This window comes from Harpia harpyja, chromosome 6 (genome assembly GCF_026419915.1).
Source record: "Harpia harpyja isolate bHarHar1 chromosome 6, bHarHar1 primary haplotype, whole genome shotgun sequence".
Classification (NCBI taxonomy): Eukaryota; Metazoa; Chordata; class Aves; order Accipitriformes; family Accipitridae; genus Harpia; species Harpia harpyja.
Genome location: NC_068945.1, coordinates 51,849,261 through 51,868,792, shown reverse-complemented (window position 1 = coordinate 51,868,792; position 19,532 = coordinate 51,849,261). Strand labels below are relative to the sequence as shown.

General features: G+C 36.0%; 1 protein-coding gene across 7 annotated transcripts in view; it reads left to right on the top strand.

The window, feature by feature from the left end:
* The window catches only part of TAFA5 (TAFA chemokine like family member 5), a 439,512-nt gene that overhangs the window by 233,056 nt on the left and 186,924 nt on the right, over positions 1–19,532 (top strand). For all 7 annotated transcript variants that reach the window (XR_008235716.1, XR_008235715.1, XR_008235714.1 and 4 more), the window contains one exon: positions 6,684–6,833. Coding sequence is in view for 1 of the 7 variants with exons in the window: in XM_052790407.1 (XP_052646367.1) it covers positions 6,684–6,833 (150 nt within the window). In the remaining 6 variants the exon portion in view is untranslated. The remainder of the gene's footprint in view (positions 1–6,683; positions 6,834–19,532) is intronic.

The following is a 19,532-nucleotide window of genomic DNA, read 5'->3' as shown; positions in this document are numbered from 1 at the left end:
GCTGCGTGGTGTTTAGTTGCTGGCTGGGGTTAAACCACGACAGAATTGCCTTCAGAAACTTAAATCTTGAAGTCTGGTTTTACTGAACTTTGGTTTTACATTGATTTTTCTTTCTGTTATGTTTTTAATAATAAGATATAGGGGAAATGATTCATAATTATGCAACAAAATATTAAGCAATTACGTACAATAGCAGTATCAGGTGCAATAAGTTAGGGCATTAATCTTATCTGGGAAAAAAAGAAATCTCAAAATGGGTCCTGAATGTATCTTGAATCTCCACAGACTCTATTTTCTTTCCTGTGCAACTATTTAGAAGAGTAGGATCTATCTTAATTAAAATTTACTGCTTATTTCAGAATGGAAGGGCTGAAAGCTATTTTCCTATCCTCTTAATGTCTTTGCTGCTTATGTGCTTGAGATGGCTAAGTGGTAGTCTGAAAATTGCAGTAAGATTAGTTATTACTAAGGGGACATAATGTACTGTTTTGTTGCAATGGAACTCTGAAAATACTAAAACTGACTCTTAAAAGGAGAAGGCATTCATCGTATTTTTCTCTTGTTATCCATAAGTTTTACTTAACCAGGTTCTACAGTGAGTTTTCCTTCATAAAATGAGCACTAAAAACACATCTTTTAAGACAAATTCTCTTCTTTTATACCACTAAAATCCAGAATCACTCCTTTTAAGATTGGGAAGATACAGAAGTCACATGGTAAGGTTGATTCCAGCCAAATATAGCTCTGAACCTGTAATGAAGTAAATCTATGGAAAGTTTTGAAAAATTTTGTCTGCTGCTTTTTAGTTTACTGGGCACCTGTGGGTTGCACCAATAAATTAAGATTATCCAAATTAGTTACTTTTTGTTTCAGACAGTGACATTGGTCCTGTCTTATTCTACTGACAGCATAATCATACCCTCAGGAAAAACTGGTAAAGACTATTTTAAACAAGTTGTCTAACTGTACTAGCATGAAGAATTGCTTTTTGTAGTCTGTTACTTAAACAGCCACAACATTTGTTTCAATAGAAGGGTACAAGGTCCTAAATAATATATGAAGCATCTTGGAAAAATGCTTTCAATGTCAGTGACTTTAGTAACAGAAAAGGGAAATAGTGTATTTATTTCCATGAATATATTCTATTCAAAAATTGAAATGCCCTTGTATCGCATAAATTAAGGTTGAAACAATGTTCTTATTTCATAGTAATTCTGAAATTGTGCTGATTCATTTGAACAGGTTTTTCCCATACTGAGTTACAGACGCTAAGCCAATTCTGATCTGTTACTTTAGATTAAATATGTTTTTTCAGAAACTTTGTGGGAGTTGCTCTTTCTTATTTTATACGGGTTGGATTTCCACAAACTTTGCTATTGTATCTTAAAAGTGACCATGATTCTTTGGGGCAAACCTATTCCTTGTCATAATCTCTCTCATTCTGAACTAGAATTGAAAAAGAAAAGGTGATAGGACTGTCTGAAATCGGATTATGTTATAGTGTAAGACATCTTCGTTCGGGATATTTTCTTTGAGGAAGGATATATAACAAAAAAATTCAAATTCCATTTAAATATATGCTTTTTATTTTTTTTTAATTGAAATAGGTTTAAATATTTGTTACACAAGTTGACATCAAACTGCAAATCATGAGCGACACTAAGTACTTAAGTTCCCCCTTATCTCAGTAGGAATTGTTGATATTCAGCTCTGCTCAGGAGTTGGCATGGCTCTGTTGTCAGAAAGACTTCAATATTGTAATAGAAAACTACTGAATATATTCCTATGATCTGATTTTGAAACAACTCCTGCATTGTGTTCACTGACAAAAGAACATCTGAATCTAGCCAAGAATTTTAATAACATCTAACTTGATGCATTTTGAACTAAAAGAGCTTGTGTTGCTAGGCATCAAATTGGTGATGCGTGGAAAAATTGTTCACTGAAAATATAATATAAGCCTGCATGTACAATTCAGAAGTAGATTTTCTGGATGAGAATGAAATCTAAAACCCTGGAAAGACCTGTATATTTAGATCAAGTTTTATTTTCATTGTACCCACAGATACTGTGAGTTCATAATCTGATTTTATTTCTTTAAATGAATTTGAGGGAAAGTCTTCAGCTTGTCAGCATGCATAAATTAAAAATTCGTAATATCTTTAACTTGCTTGCTATAATCAATGTGGATTAGACAGATTTTATTTTCTTTTAGAGAACAGAAATATTTTTCTCCACACAGAAAATTAAAATTTTATCCCAGGTACCCTGCATGTAATATGAAAATATTTACTACTTGAGGGTTTTACCTATAACACACAATACAGATGTTTCAAAAGCTTTGTTCTTTCAGCAGTGGCATATAGTTGACAGAGGGCTTTTAGTAGTACACATAAAAAATGCCATTTACTTTTAAACTTTTCAATAACAAACTCTTTTCTTTCAAGAATGTAAGTACTAAAGAACTTATAAAAATATAACAGTTTTACCTTGAGATATTTCCTGCACCATTTGCTAAATATATGTACCTAAACTCACTGATTCCTACAGACTTCCATGAAAGTCTCACAGAGAGCAGATTCAGAACTGATCACAATGGGACTTCATTCAGAAAAAAGCAAAATAGGTGCTGAGTACAGCAATTACTGTAAAGAAGGCCATCGGTGCAAGCTAGAAGCCAAAAGCTTAATCCTGTTGTATTTGGAATTTTAACAGTTGTGGGTTTTTTTGGTTTTGGTTTAGTTTGACTTACATTTTTAATTCAGAATCCTGTAGTTTTCCTTTTTCCTGAAAGAATTCCATGTAGAAGCATGTGTGTTTGTGGTGGGAGAGAGAAGGGATCTATCAATTGGCATTTTAAGAATGTAGTACAACATTATAGAAGAGCATTAAAGAACCTGAACGTTTTCTCTGTTTAGTAACCAGATGGCGGCAACACAAAATCAAATAACTTCCAGTGAGGTCTTCATTACTAAAATAAACTTATAAAATAAGTATTTATAAAATAGAAAATATTTATAAATATAAAAATTATATATATAAAATAATATTAAAACAATAACAACAACAAAGAAATACTCACTCATTTACTTGGAAAACTGGATGATGGTAACTCTGAAATAATCCTTGTGCTTGGTCCATAAAATAATAAAAAATGACATCTTTTTTCTTGGAAGAAAAACTTTCAGACAAGGCTAGAATGAATCGGAGTTCTCTGATGATGCTTGCCTTTTTTTTCCCCCAAGATTATTTCATTCAGTTTGGAAGGTGGTGAATTGCTTTGTGTACTGCAAGTACATAAATACGATCTACTGAAAATATGGAGTCTTTATGACTGTTCCTCTTAATCTCTCAAGTGGAAAAACTCCAGTGAAACTCCACCCGCTGCTGCTCTGAGATTTTTTCTCTGTGCTTAGGAGTGGAGAGTGTTCAGAGGCTCACAGATGAATGGCCTTTTTTCATTAATACCTTTGAAAGAGGTCACTATGTTAACTTCCCTGAAAATGAAAGGTAGCCTAATTCTTGAAACTCAGTACTTACAAGAAGTATATTCCTTTTGTTCCATCATTTTGTACCCTACATTTCTAGATTAAATTGTTAAAAAACAAAAGTAGCATACATGTCATCTAAGTAAGGTACTCCCATAGACTTACCCTCTCCTTAATGAGAGACAGAGAGGATATGCTTTACAACAGGATGACTCTCTCTCTGGAGATGGGCCTCCATAACCTTAACTAATACTTTTCGTGCTTTACAGCCACATAAAGTCAGGTAACAGTGGATGTACACTATGTTGCAGTGCTCAATATACTTGCAATCTTTTCACCCTGTGACACAATTACCAGTAAGTATTTATGTCATATGTATGGGAAGAGCTGCTGCAGCTCTACAATAACTTTTAATTTTCTTACGCTACAGAAACCAGAATGGCAACAGAGAAATGATCTTTAAAAAAAAAAAATTCTATGAAATGTTTTAAAAATCTTTCTAATTGTCCCTTAATTTTAATAGCTGTACAAAATTCCTTGAAAGGCAGCATGATATTATCTTTGTATAGCAAGTGCTCTCGTTTAGGTATCCCAGTTTTCAAAGTTCATTAAAAAAAATAAGGTCACTATGCCTGAAGAAATTATCATCTCTGAACAAAATAAACAGAGGAAAACAATCATTAAAAAAAAATAGCCCAGCTGGCTCAAAATGAACCTATGCAGAACTAAAACTGGACAGGTCCAAAAGCAGAAAAGATTATCTATAGGTGTTCTTATTGATAGTCACTGCTTGCATTCCCTGGAAAGCTTTTTGCTTTCATAAATTATCTTGACATAAAGCTTTCTTGTTCTTTTTCTCTGAGTATAGTCCTTATTCACCTTCACTGTGCTGTAAAGCTGGTTCCTTTCCTCTGAAATAGGGTTTTATATAATGATTCAGCTAGATTATATGATTTACCATATCTTTTAATGAAAGCAACAATAGTATAAAGACTTACAGACAGTGGAGAATATGGCAACTGATACTCTCAGGAACACTTACACATACCATATTTATGCTCCCACTTTTTCTTTGGTTTCCATTCAATTTCTGTTCTCAATGCAGGACTGTAATCATGATGTTCAAATGCCTAAGGGGTCAAGATCTAAATACACCTCTGATTATGTCTTTTTTATGTGATCTGCTAAGACAGCTGTATTCCTTGGGAGCAATACATCTCCTGCAACCCAGATGAAATATATTAGTGATGGGGGAAAAAAGAATGCTTTTTTTTTTCGGTTCAAGATGCTTCAGTGTAGCTGGATTTCCCTTGTCCTTATTTGGAAAATCATGTGCCACTATCTTTCTTGCTAAACCTTTGCTTTCTAATCCAAGATTTTGGAGGAAACAAAGAAAAAACAGCATATAATAGAGTAAAAATCCTCTCATCAGTATGTTTATCCTAAGGTGTTTTTATTAACAGTGGGTGAAAAAGAGTAGAAACCCAGGACTGACCATAAGTCATAAGTCTAGTTGCCAGCAGCCATTAAACACTATGGTGATAGTGTTCACTATCGTGAATAACATATCTGTATTTATAAATGCCTAATGTGTATTACTTACATATATGTCATATATTTGCATGAATTTGTAGAGTACCTTGTTCCATATTCATCTTTGAGATCCTCAGTTCTACCATGTTGTAATTCACTGCAGTGTAGGAGTCACAGCAACATAAAATTTAGGTGGCTTAGCAGTGAATCAGTCACAATGCTGTTGACAGCCTACAATATTTTGCTATTCTGACAGTTTCAAAACAGTATCCACACAATAGGAAGCATCATAAGGTGGTTCTGAGAAGAATATACTGGGTAAACTTGTATTCTGAATGGACAAAATGCAGTATACAGAAATATCGTTATGCTTTTAGACTTAAATGCTATTCATATAGGTTTCAGGTTTTTGTGTTTGGGGTTTTTTAAATTTTGATGTTCATATAGATTTAAAATTTCTGCTTTTTGTCTCATTGCTCTTTTTCAATATTTCAACAGCATAAAAATAATTTACTGTGAATAGTATTTAAACTGCATAACTTTTTTATAAATACAATATTGCATTTATTCCAATCTTATTTTTTATGAAAACAAAATACAGTAAGCTTGTGATTTGCAGATATGTTTTTGCACATATTCATTTGAAGTTTTATAATTGATTGCCTACGAAGACAAAATTGAATAGAAATTATATTTACTACTGTACCACAAAATCCAGAAATTATATGTAATACAAAGTGATAGCTGGGATTTTTTTCAGTTTTACTATGCATTGAAATTCAATAATGTATCTTTGTTGCTTGTAAAAGGTAGTATTTTGGTATACTAGTAGCCTGCTATTAGTTGTACCAGAGGAAGTGCATGATTTTAAATGTATAACATTTACTTCAGACTAATATTCTTCATAAAAGAATTTTTTGCAGCTTTTTGTTTTACCTTTCATAGCGCGGTCCAAATTCAGAATTAGGTGGGGTAGATTTCCTTAGCATTCAGGAAAAGCTACATATATTGGAGAAGTCAATAAAAAGCAAACAATGTTACTGAGCTAATGGAACAGTGTCATTTTACTGTCATTTGCAGGATGGCTACATAGTAAATTTAGTAAGAGAAAAAAGACCAGCTACTTCAAATATGAGTCAGGTAGAGAATGAATTACTGTTCAGTTTAGACGAAGAAAGAGCCAAAGGACTGACAATCTGGTCAAACATGGGCATACTTAGAAAGACTTTCTTTCAAAAACAACATGCAAAGCAGTTAAGACTTCATTATATTGATGGACATGTGGGGAAGTTTTTTGTTTTCCATATACTTTATAATTTCTTTTCTGAAAGTATGTAAAGAGCACACCATTTAAATTTCATCGCTGTAAAAGCAAATTGTTCCTTTACTTAGCTGACATAAGTAAAAGTAACCTGTGTGACCTCAGCTCTCTGGCTTTTATGGAACAATAATCATTTTCTGACAGAACCAGTTTGCAGGGTTTTCTTATGTCCACCACAAAGAAAAATTGTATGTCATCTCGGTTTTATTATATCCATCAGCTGACTGCCCATTTGTTGTGGAGTGTCTGCTGTGGCATAGGGCCGTGACTCTATTCGGCTGTAATAGATTGCCTGTAGTGCATTCAGTGACTCTGGTACCTGTTGCTGGTTCTTTTTCCAGGTCAACTGGCTGCAGGTACATGTGAGATTGTTACTTTGGACAGAGATAGCAGTCAGCCCCGAAGGACTATAGCCCGACAAACAGCTCGCTGTGCATGTAAAAAAGGACAGATTGCCGGTACAACAAGAGCAAGGCCAGCCTGTGTTGATGGTAAGAAGCAAAGATCTATTCAATCGGTTTCTGCCAATGCAAGAATGGTGTAAACTGGTAGTGTCTCATAAAAAAATAAAAGCTCTATAGAATAAATTTTCATGTGTACCAACTAGCAATGGCAATACCATTGAAATTCCCCAAAAGGGTATTACTGACTAGTAGTACAGATATTTCAGTTACAATTTTTTAATTTGAATTTTCACTTTTGCTTTAGCTTGATATGCAGTTGAATGTTAAGAGCATGGTGCTGTTGTATTTTGCATGTGATGATGGGATCAGCAGTGAAATGGCATTCTTTTTTCCCCTACTTTTTTATGCTTTATAACATTAAAAAAACACTGCAGCAGAGCCTCAAGGTTTTAGCCCTGGGAAGCTAATGTGACTGCTCCTGTGTGATGGTAATGTTGAAAACACCGATACTGTAGTTGGAATATAATATCTGAATATACCTCACATGTCCAGCATTCCTGCTCTCCTTAAAATGTTGATTCTGTATGATTCACTGCAGATGCAGTGATAGCATGCAGCTGGAAAGCTGCTGACATATATGGAGGTATGAAAATATTTCACTTTGAAATGATTTTTTGAGACAAATGAATTTCTGTGTTACAGCTAAATAAGACATTAACAGTGGGACAATCTTCAAGACAGGTCTGCCAGTGCAAGGCTATTAGCAAGCATTCATATTAAAAATAAAATTAGAGACACATTGAAAATAGTTGCTACAAAATTGTATGTTTTGATGTAGGCTCAGTTAACAAATGTAAAAAGAAGATGTTTATGTATAGAACTATAATAAGTTCACAGATTGGCTTTGAATACTGGCTGGTTTGAGTCCTCAGATAAAAATATTGCTAAGAACACCCTAAAGTTGTCTCAGAATTTGGTCTTACCAGTGATTATCAAAGAAGACAGCTCAAAGGAGATTTCAGAGCCTACCCACAAAACTAAATATAGAACATCATGCACATTCTATTTTTGCATTTTCCTTTCACTGTTTTTGGTACACTGTAAGACAGTTTCTTAGTTGTCTCTTTCATAATGTGATACTATATCCAGTATTTCTCTTCTTTCCTGTTTTATTGTAAGATCATAAGACTTAATTTCTTAAGAAGGGAATGATTTTATTTTGTCATTTATAGTTGTAACTTTAGCAAAAATACTTGTTAGCAATTAAAAATTTCAACATATGTTTCCCATTTTAAACCAACAAAGTTCTAAGGGAAAATACGAGTTTTGCATCATCTGATGGGAACTAAACACCATTTTTCCTCAGTCAGTTATGGCCTACAGTGAGATTCATTTGCTGTAAGTCGGGTATCCAAAGTTAGTGGTCTAACCCAGTAACTCTGGTTTTCCTTTATACCCAATGGAGAGCAAAAGGCACCTTCTCAGCGTAATTTATCTCATCCTAAGTGCCTAAGATAAATCAGGTGTAGAACTCTCTGGTAGTCACTGTTTCTCTGCCTTGCCTTAAGACACCTGTGGGGATGAGACTTGTAGCTAGAATGTATGTGTCAGTAAGAAGACATAACTATATGTCAATCCTCCAATTGCTGCATTAGCTTAGCTTCCAATATGGAAGGTTTGAGGTAATTTAATATTGGAAAATATTATGTATTTATTTATTTATTTATTTTATTGGGAACTCAAAAAGAAAGTCTATTTCAAGTTCTGCTTTTGCTTTCTATGTGCTTGATCATCATTTTATGAAAATAGAGAACTGGATGACAGGATCTATGGTTAGATATTGTGTAGTCAGGGAAGGTTCTTTATGTAATACTCCACATTTGAAAAATAAGTGGGAAGTTCATCAGCTGAAAAATAGAGCTTCCCATTAACTTATGTGTCCAAGTATTATAATTCATTTTTTAAAGCTTTTCTACATAGTTCTAATAACATCTAATAACACAGTTCTTTAATATTTTGTGAAATGTTTATAGTTAGAATGTTGAGCCCTTCGCTAAGAATGATAACTGCAAGATGTGTAGGACATGCTACTTTGCTTTCCTTGACACTGTTAGGGATGTTTTCTAATCAAAGCTCAAAAAGGTTAATGATACCTAGAACTGTATATCAAGTTCCCAAATGAAAAACAAGGCACAAGCCAAATCTTTGATCTGTAGGTTTTATACATGAATGAAGTTAAAAAAAAAATTTTACATACCATAAACACAGTTATATAGGAAAGAATAAACAAGCACTTTATCTTGTCTCTAATCTTCTGCTTGCAAATAAAGTTAGCAGATAAATTGGACTTAACAAGTATGCATCTGTGGATCTACCAGGTTCATGGTTTAAAGAATAAGCACTGAATTTTTCCATACTGTTTATATTCATTTCTAGAATAAAGTGTTTCAAACACAGCTACTAAATGCTTTCTTCTGGACAGAACATGAACTCTACATAAAATTATGTCTGAGAAAAGCTAGTTTTGTCTCTGATAATAAGTCAAATACTGCTGGTTTAGGTATGCAACAACCAAACATAATTGTTTTGGTTTTGGGGTTTTTTTACAATAAAGAATCCCATTTTCTGAACAAACAAATAAATTCTTCTCTGAGCTTTCTTAAATAGGACATACAGTGTGCTTTTGCAAATTTTCTTTATTTACATTATAGCTGATGTTAAGAATGTAATTGCTATTTGAGATTTCATTTCTGCTATCAGAAAGAAAAAAATCTCATTGAGCAGTGGGGTTTTTTCATGCCAGTCTTCTTCCAAAGATTTGGTTCTTTTAGTTTTATTCTTTATATAGTCTTGATTTTAATGAGATTATTTTTGAAATAAAGGTAGCAGAATCAGACCTTAGACCTTTAATAATTAATGCAAAGTCATTTGAGAAGGAAGCAGGCATCGTAAGTGTGACCTGCTAACCTACTAACAAGAAACATTAGCTGACAATTGTGTTACAGCTTCTGGCATGAGAGTGTTTTGAAGATTCAGTACCAAAGCTGGTAATTTTTACAACCTTAAAATGCATCATGTACCTGGCTACCATTTGTTCATTGTTTAATGGAGAGAAGTGCCTTAGAATATATTCAGTTATGCTGTCTGTTTCCTGGAGCTCTGAAATGCAAGTGTCAATTATTGCAGCAAAAAGAGTAAGTAATTTAAGGGCTCTTAAACCTCACAAGCATTGTCTGAAATTGCACTTGTCAACATAGCTCTTAGAGTAAGTCCTGAGTTGATTACCAAAATCCACTCCGCTTTCCACTGCTACATCAGCTAAGGTCTTTTCCTAAGAAATGAAAGACAGTATATGTCAGATAGATAAAACTGGAATTCTTAAAAATGAAAATGCAGTGTTTAGGGCTTGGTCTGAGCAGAGCATGAAGAACAGAGAATTTCTTGAAATGTTTCCCTGTGATGGAGAATGCTGATTTACTCTCTATTTTTCTCTAGCAGTCTTTAAGTATGGCAGATTGCTAATGTAATCTGAAAAAATGGCATCAATATTCACCCCGATTTCAAGCTTGATTTAGTGCTGATTGCTTCATTCCTAGACCCACAGAGTCATAATATGTATTTGGTATCTTTGGTTGTGATGTAATTTTTTATTCATGAATGGAGGTTTTGTGATACTATGACAGTAGTTTGCCTGCACTTTTAGCTATATTATTATTATTATTTACAACTAGCATTCCCTAGTCTCTTTTTTGAGATCAAATTCCATAACAATGACCTCAGTTGCATTACTTAGATAAGAGATTATATTTTAACATAGCAACTGGTTTATCACCAGAGTAATTTCTCTGTGTGTCAGTCAAGCTTCATCAGTTTTTTAAGCTGGAGCCTGTAAGAGATTGGAAGATACCAATTATTTTCTATTTTTGTCCAGTACCTTTGCTATTTTAAACTTTTTTTAAAGCAAGTGACAAAAAGTCTTTGATAACAGTGTGTGTACATGTGCACCCGTGGTTTGCATTATTTCACAAGAATTGTATCTATCTGAAATTAAAATTTGTTATGCCAAAGCGTTTCATAGAATACAAGTATATTAACCTGAGAAGAGTGTGATGAACATTTAAATGTTCAATAGATTCCAGTAATTCTGTCCAATATATATTTATAGCTCAAAAATAAAGAGCAATTTTCTTCAGAAAATAGAAACAGTTGATGAGAGGAAAACTGGTATGAGAGAAGTGGTTTAATTGCTTGAGAAAATTAGGATGGCAATCTTTAATTTGCTTACCTGAATTGTGTGATTACAAGATTCTTATGCTCTGGATTTGAGTTGTGGTTACTTTTATGTCCACAAAATGCTATGAGAAATCCCAGGACATTGACCCTGATATCCAGTATTCGTAATAGCTGAAGCTCAAGTAACTGAATTCAAAGTGTTCAGACAATTTAAGTTGTAAATCAAAGTATTCTTCCTTTTTTTTTTTTTTTTTTTACTTTTCAAAGTTTTAATAAATTTTTAATTCTTTTGCAAGCATTGTAACAATATTATTTTCTATAGAAGCCTAGTTGATATAATTTGCTCATACATTATGATTAACATGCTTTTCAGCTGGCATTGATTGATTTTGTTTAACACAGAAAATCAGGATCCACAAGGAAGCCACTTTAGTTTCAATCAATAATTCCCTGTTCATCTCATTATCTCTAGGAGTCTATGGGGAGGTGTGGGGGTCAGAACTGATCATTAGTAGAATCCTAGGTCATGCACTTGAAACAAAACTGCCTAATACCTGGAGAGCTTCATCATTCTAAAGTACCTTGTCCATACTTGGGGGTGGGGAGGGGGGAAAGAAAAAAAGAAAAGAAAAAAAAGAGAAAATAAAGAAAAAAAGAGGACTATAATGATTTTCAGAAATGGGAATTTTAGGTTTTACATTTATTTTGTTAATGTGCTATTTATATTATTTTATCCTCATTTTATTCCAATATTTACAAATGTTTCCCCACTGTGAATATTATACATTTAACTTTGTTGCATTTAAGTTATGTCAATTTAAAACAAGTAAAACCAAAAGGCAAAGCGGGATGGATATGAAATTAAAAGGAGACTGAATAATACTATGTAGACATTTTGCTGGACCAGAAGCAGTGTACTGTATAGTGTGGAAGATTGAAGTCTAGGAGGAGAGTGGGTCTATTTGGCCATAAAAGTGATTAGAGAGCTGGAACACCTCTTCTGTGAAGAAAGACTGGGAGAGTTGGGGTTGTTCATCCTGGAGAAGGCTCCAGTGAGACCTTATTACAGCCTTTCAATATATAAAGGGGGCTTATAAGAAAGAGAGAAAAAATTTTACCAAGGCCTGTAGTGACAGGAGAATGGGCAATGTTTTTAAACTAAAAGAGGGCACATTTAGATTGGACATAAGGAAGAAATCTTTTACGAGAGGGTGCTGAGACAAGTGTGGTGGAACAGGTTGTTCCATGAGCAATGGAGAAGTTGTGGATGCCCCATCCCTGGAAGCGTTCAAGCTGGACAGGGCTCTGAGCCACCTGATCTAGTGAAAGATGTCCCTGCCCATGGCAGGGGGGTTGGACTTGATGATCTCTAAAGGTCCTTTCCAATCAAAACCATCCTATGATTTTATGATTCTATTTGACCCTGGGCAAATGGTATTAATTACATTATGGTGGTAGCAAAACAGTTAGCTATTCTGCTAGGTAGTTATGAAGTTAAACACGTTAGAACATGTATCTAGTTTGCCTTCCTATTCTTCTTGAGAGATTGGAAAGAGTGACAATTACTTTGAACTGGAGCATATTTTGCCTCTAATGAACATTTTGGAAAAATTATCCTAATAAAATTCTGCTGGTTCCCTGGGGTCTGAAAGACAATATCATCCATTTTCTGGTTTTCCTTTCTCTATTTGCACAGAGAGCCTGGGTATCAAAACCCACTGTCAATACTAACATTTCAGTTGCTGAATCACAGAAAAGCTTAGAGCTTTCTTACATTTTTGAAGATTCAAGTACACTAAACAGTTAAACTCATTGAGTGGCCAGTGTGTACAGAACACCTTCTGTCTAGGAGATGTCTAGCACTCCTGAAAATAAAATCCCTAATTTGTAAGTACTTAATATTACTACTGAGTGAGAGGGCACATGGAATAGTAAAGAAATGTATATGTGATGGTTTAATATTTGCCTGGGAATATTCTGACTGTGGTCATGAGTTTAATTTCCAAAGAATAAAGCAATTTTGTTTATAATCAGGGCTCTTAAACAATCCTAGAACTTGTTAACCAGTGGTCATATTTAATGCTGCATATGTTTCTGATAGGATGTACTAATGCACTGCAATATTGGAATAGCTTTCAAGGAACAGAATAAATAATATTTTGGTTGTTGCCTATATATCCTTATTTTAAGTTTTAGTATACCTTCTGGAGCCTTCACAGTCTTTTAGTGTTTTTTTTTGTTATGATGTATCTGAGGTATTCTAAACACTGTATATGCTCATTTATGAAATAACCATTGGGTAGTCATCTTATGCTGTACCTTAGAATATTAATAATTTCTATTTACTCTTACCTAGAAATAATTTTAAAAGAAAAAAAATGTACCCTTAACTATATTTCTTTGCATAGGCAGTGGGGGAAGGATAGCAACTATGCTTCTGCTAGCACCATATGCATAAAACTTAATTTTCAACGTGACTTGAAGAAATAGTAATTCCTTTCTCCCTTTCCTCACCCCAACTCCCATATATGCAGTCACAATTGCATCTATACTTACAGATGCACCAAAGCATGTACAACACTTTATTTTCATTTAGCTGTCTCTAGACAACTCCATCAGAACTGTAGATTTTCCCAGTTACTGACAATGGAAGTGAAATTGTTTCTGTGACTCATGAGCTTCCCCTTTCAATGCATGCTACTGGGACATTATGACAATTTCCACCTTGTGCACCAGTTTTCATTTAGAAATGCACAGGAAGTTGAGTTTCACTCCAGTTGCTTTGCTTCCTGCTCCAAGCTGTTAAGGACAACATCTGACATTCCAAATCAAGCTGAGTAATAGTTCTTACCTAAATAATACCACAAACTTGGTAAAATCTTATAAACATGCTCACATGAAATACGTTTGTTCTCTTTGGTCATGAATGTCAAGTGTCAGTTAGAGATTGAAGTGTTGCTGGGGAGGAAATACCACTGTTCAACCCCAAGACAGGAAGTGAGCAAACAAACATATCAGTAGCTGCAGCATCAATGGCAACACTGATGTGTCTCTAAGAAATACAGGGAGATAAGTTGGGTTTCCCCTCCTGACTGGGAATCCCCAACAGGAATAACCAAAAACATGACAAAAAAGCAACCAACCAATGAAAAAGAAACAAACCCTGCTTAGGAAGGTAACAAGCAGATCAATAACTACCCTAAAGGAATATTTTCATCAAGACCAATAGTTAAGGGCTTTACTATGTCAGGAAATGTTTGGTACCTAAACTCAAATGATTGCGGCCCCACCTCGAGTACTCAGTGCGGTTTTGGGCGCCTCAATGTAAGGACATCAAACTATCAGAGTGTGTCCAGAGGAGGGCGACCAAGATGGTGAAAGAACTTGAGGGCAAGACTTGCTAGGAGCAGCTGAGGTCACTTGGCTTGTTCAGCTTGGAGAAGGCTGAGGGGTGACCTCATGGCAGTCTACAACCTCCTCACAGGGGGCAGCGGAGGGGGAGGTGCTGATCTCCTCTCTGGTGACCAGTGATAGGACACGAGGAAATGGAACGAAGCTGCATCAGGGAAGTTCAGGTTGGACATTAGGAAAAGGGAGGGTGGTCAGTCACTGGAACAGGTTCCCATTGGTCATGCCACCAAGCCTGTCAGAGTTTAAGGAGTGTCTGGACAACACTCTTAGTTATGTGCTTTACTTTTAGGTAGTCCTGAGAGGAGCAGGGAGTTGGACTCAATGATCCTTATGGGTCCTTTCCAACTTGAGATATTCTATGATTCTATGACTAGATGTGGGATATAGATGTAGACCAGGATTTTGCATAAGTCAGGTAAAAGAGAGTGAGTACTGATCACAGCTTGAAAGTCAGGCCCAGTATGGGTTTATGGGGTCTCAGGCCAAGTACCTTTTTTTTATTTTTTTGGTAGAGATCAACTGCTTCCTAATGGCAAGTAGATCTATAAATCTCCTTCCATAGGCTAAGATTGTTTATGGAGTAACAAATCAGGGATGCAGAGGAATTAAGTTTAAATAATTATGTAACATATTGGCAGATTATTTTCTGCAAGATTCTGAAGGATTATACACCACAGATGAGAGGAAACACTTTGGACATATAAGGGAAATAGATCTGGGATGAGTGTGAATAAAATGTAATTGAAGATAAAATAATTTTCTAAGCCTTGTACCTGTAACAAAGTGACCAAACTGGAATTACTTTTCACTCATAAGCATCCTCCTTTGCGGTTAAACCTGGCATCAATACACCATTTCAGTTTAAGAGATGGCTGTCTTTCTAAATGATAGGGCAGGGAAATATTTAGGAAAGCAGAATTTAATTATGTGATTTGGAAGGTGGCCAGGAACCAGGGGTTAACACTGGTACTGTTGCAAAGAGTGCTGAGAGAACTTTAATTGCCTGTAATGCTTCGTGCCTTGCTTTCACATTTCATCTGAAAGACACCACCTTCAGCCTCCCGGTGTTTCGTTGGGCGCATTAGTTCATCAATGCTAACAGCTTCGTTTCCTTTAGTTCCTTGACGCTCCTAAGCAGTCACCCATGCAGTCTAATCCTCTTTCATCTACGTGCTCTGATGGCCATTTCAGCAGAGAAAAATGGTTGGAGTTTATGTGACATTAGATTGTGGAACATTTTTCTGAGGGAGTGGCTAGAAGCCTAATTACTACAGACATTTTAAATTGAACTGAACAAAATACTAGGGAACATATTATGCATTAGCATAAGTATGCACTGCATCACTGGATAGAGTTTTCTGTGCTTAGTATCTTGCGGCAGAGCACTACCAACAGCCACAGCAGTCTGATTGCAGTCTGATTCATTAGCTAACTTCAGGCAATAGGTCAATGTGACGTTCCTTAATTCAGGAGTTTGGTCACTGTAAGCTCCCTCTGCAGACAGTTATAGGAGATGGGCATGTCAGAGGTCACACAGTGTCAATATTGGAATCGCCTTCTGAAAGTTTCGCTCTTTTTCTCTCATGGAATTAAAGAGAACATAGGATGACTAGGAGTGTAGGTTTTCTGCTTGAATGTAATGTGTGTAAACACTTCATGCCATCAGCTGCTCAGATTGCCTTCTGGAAAAGCCACTGTCTTCACTGATTAGAGGCAGTTTAAGGAAAAAATGTGACATGTTTATATTACCCCCCTGCTTGTCATCCTATGTTCCAGTTATCCCCAGAAGAGGGGGGAAAAGAGAAACATTCAAAGCTGTTTGTATGTGAAGGTGGGCTTCTGTCAGGGCAACATGTTTGTCTCCAGTGAGTGCGAGAGAATATAGAGAGATAAGCCTTTGTAAATGCCCCTACCATCAATGGGTGAGATAAAACTATAGCTAAATGACTCTTCTGGAACTATGTGAAAGCAGGATGGTCAAGGAGTACTTTCCCCCTGACCGCCCACCCTAATTAATCATTAAGCACAGAGAACTATAAACAGAGAAACAATATGTTTCATAGAAGTGAATCAAGAGTGACTATAATATGGTTAGAAATACCATTTTAAAGCTATATACCTCTTTATTTTTAACTTACCTTAGATTTAATATCTGTGATGATAGATGATGTGTCAGAAGAGTCCTAAAAAATGTTAAAGTTGATAGCTAGTGACAACATTAACAGCACTACTACATCCAGCACCTGGAACAGAGTAATTAATGGAATGCATTTTTGTGTGCCTCTTTCAGAATACTCTGCACAGGGCTGATTCAGAGAAAATACCCTCTTTGAATATAGAACCTTAGAAAGCTACCTGTTTAAGGTGATGCAGAGGAGTTGGGTTTCCCCTGCTGTTAAGGGTTGAGGTCATACTTCAGGAGGAAAAAAAGTTTGTGGCATTAAAACTGGTGTTTTCATATCATAAATAAACTTTAGGTATGACTGTACTCTTTATTTGCATAACTTGGTTTGCTTATGTCTTACTGTTGTATTATTTCTGCGATATCGTAGGCATACAAGGTGCTTCATAAGCAAGTTTCATACAGTCCTAGACTGAAAGCACTTGCAGTCTAATGACAGACTGAGTCCTCGTTTGTACAGCTATACAAGGAAATAAGGATATGTAGCTGCTTCCTTTTGTTAATTATCCAGATTGCGGGGAGCAGGATAAGGAGGAAAACCCTCCAAATTTCTTTGTACTCTTAGATGAGGTGGAAGTGGGAAAGTGAAATTTCCATCCACTTGTTTCAGAGTCTTTCTTTCAGAGTTTCAGTCTTTCCTCTAGCATCCTTCCTAGGAGGGCATACACAGAGGACCTCTACCCTTGTCCATCCCTTTTGAGAGGGCAAGGTTAATCCTCAACTGAATGTGAAGGAAGAGGACATACAACTAGTCAAGGTGGGACATCAAGGATTAGGTAGGAGAGAAATAAAAAGGGATGAAGGAAAGAATTGCCTCTCCTTAAAGGGGAAGGGTGAGAGGATATAAGAGCCAGGCTGTAATCAGAAAAAAAAAAGGTGATATTGTGAAAGCAAACATGACTTTGACTTGATGCGAAACGGTGATTTACTGTGAAACACTCTTCTTTGGAGGGAGAGTGGCACATACAAGAAGGGAGTAGAATACACAAAATAAAGAGATGCAATACAAAACTCAGGTAAGCCTGAAGGTGGTAAGAATTTTCTTGTCCTTTCCATATTTTCTAAAGCTACAACAAGTACCTTCTGTTTATTGTTCATTCTGTGAGCTCCCATGGTAAATTCATCTTATGTAAAGAAGTAAATTAAGCTGGCAGTTACCAACCTCCCTGAGTCAGGCTCACCTTCCAACCAATTAATTCCAACTTCCTTCCCCAAACCTCTTCCGTCCGCAGCAATCAATAAAGAATTTTTTTAACACTGATGGTTAAGCAGAATTGGACAATGCCTTTGATGGGCTATGTGTTAACTAGGAGGCATCCAGTCTTCTCCCCTATACTCCATATTATACTCCAAAGGTATTCGTTATTTCCCTGTATCATGTTACACACTGACTTTCCAACCTTTGTGCCAAGTGCCTTTACTGCACGTCATAGTCCTCTTTGTTCAGTACCTTTATGCTACAGCAGTGGTGTTCCTCTGCCTCTCTGACACTGCACTAAGCAGCTATTGCATACATCACCAGGGCACTCAGCACAGACCCATGTCCAGACTCTCTCCATTGCCCTGCACAATGTAAATCTCCCGTAACCCACACACAGCGTTCCCACATAGCTCCCCACTAATGTTCACTGATTCAGTGACTTGTGGAGGGGAAGATGTGGACCACAGAATGAACAGAAGGGAGGCAGTCAAAGAGCTGTGGGGCAGTATTGCTGAACTGGTGCATTCTCAAAATGAAAAGGTGGGGTTTCAGGGAAGACACTGCTAGTATGGAGCACAGCGGAGGCAAGAAGAGACATAGCGACCCACAGCTACTTGATATAGAGTGTTTGGAAAGAGCTGGAAGAGGGAAGAGCAAAAAACAAAGAGGTTGGAGAGAATGGGCCAGAGCAGTATGGAATGATGTCATCCTGAAGGCTAGAAGTTCCTCACCTCAACAAAGAGAACATGTAGCAGTCTAGACTGTGAATCACAATGGAGAAAAAAAATTCTTATTTGGGTTAAAAAAAACCTAAGTTTTTTAGAGTGTTTCCGATAAAGAATAAAACAGATTTGGAGTTTGAATTTTCAAAAAAAAAGAAGGAAAAGTCCATGAATTGTTTTTTCTTCAGTTGTAATAGGATGTTTTGATGCACCGACTAGTACTGGCATTACAATAACAAAAGCCAATGGAAAAAAATCACCCGTTTTCTATTCAATTATAATTTTTGATGTTTTCCTTTATTACTGTTTTCCTGTTTAGATTTTACACATCTCCTTTAACAGTCCTACACAGCGAGAAGACTCAGTCCTCCTGACCTTCAGAATAATCAGCTTTTTTTTTATACATTTTTGGAGCTTACTATTGGGGGTATATATAATACAAATTAAGATTTTAAGAACAGGCTCTCTTTGGTAACATAGATGTCTTCTGCATAGAGCAGCAAGCATATTTTAAAATTCAGGCTTCAGCTTTGCATGCATTACTGAATTTTTAATTTTGGTAAGCATAAAACACTGAGTGTTTGCTAAGAATATTGACCAATTCTGACGAGCTTTTTTAACGTATGTAGTTACCCTAGGCTCACTATTTACATTCTTTCTTTAACAGCCTTAGGTCAAAATACTTCAATTTTGACATAAGTTTTGGAAGTCTAATCATTATATACAGGTATAAAGCCAAGGGCAATGCCAACTTTGGAGTGTGGAAAAGAAGGCTGGAGCACTGAGTGTAAATCCCAGCGTAGCCCTGCCTGTACTGTATATGAGCCAGACTCAGAGTCAACTGTTTACATGCACTGACATGTTCTCCCTGTTTTACTGTGTGGTCACGTGGGATGATACCTGATGGGGTTCCTCTAGAAGGGCCTGTTGCCTGCCTGAAGAGCATCAGTAATTTGTGCCCAGCTGGAGTTTAAGCTTCCTTGGTGAGACTAATAATGCTTCCCACAAAGCGGCTGGAACCCAATTTTAATGTGATA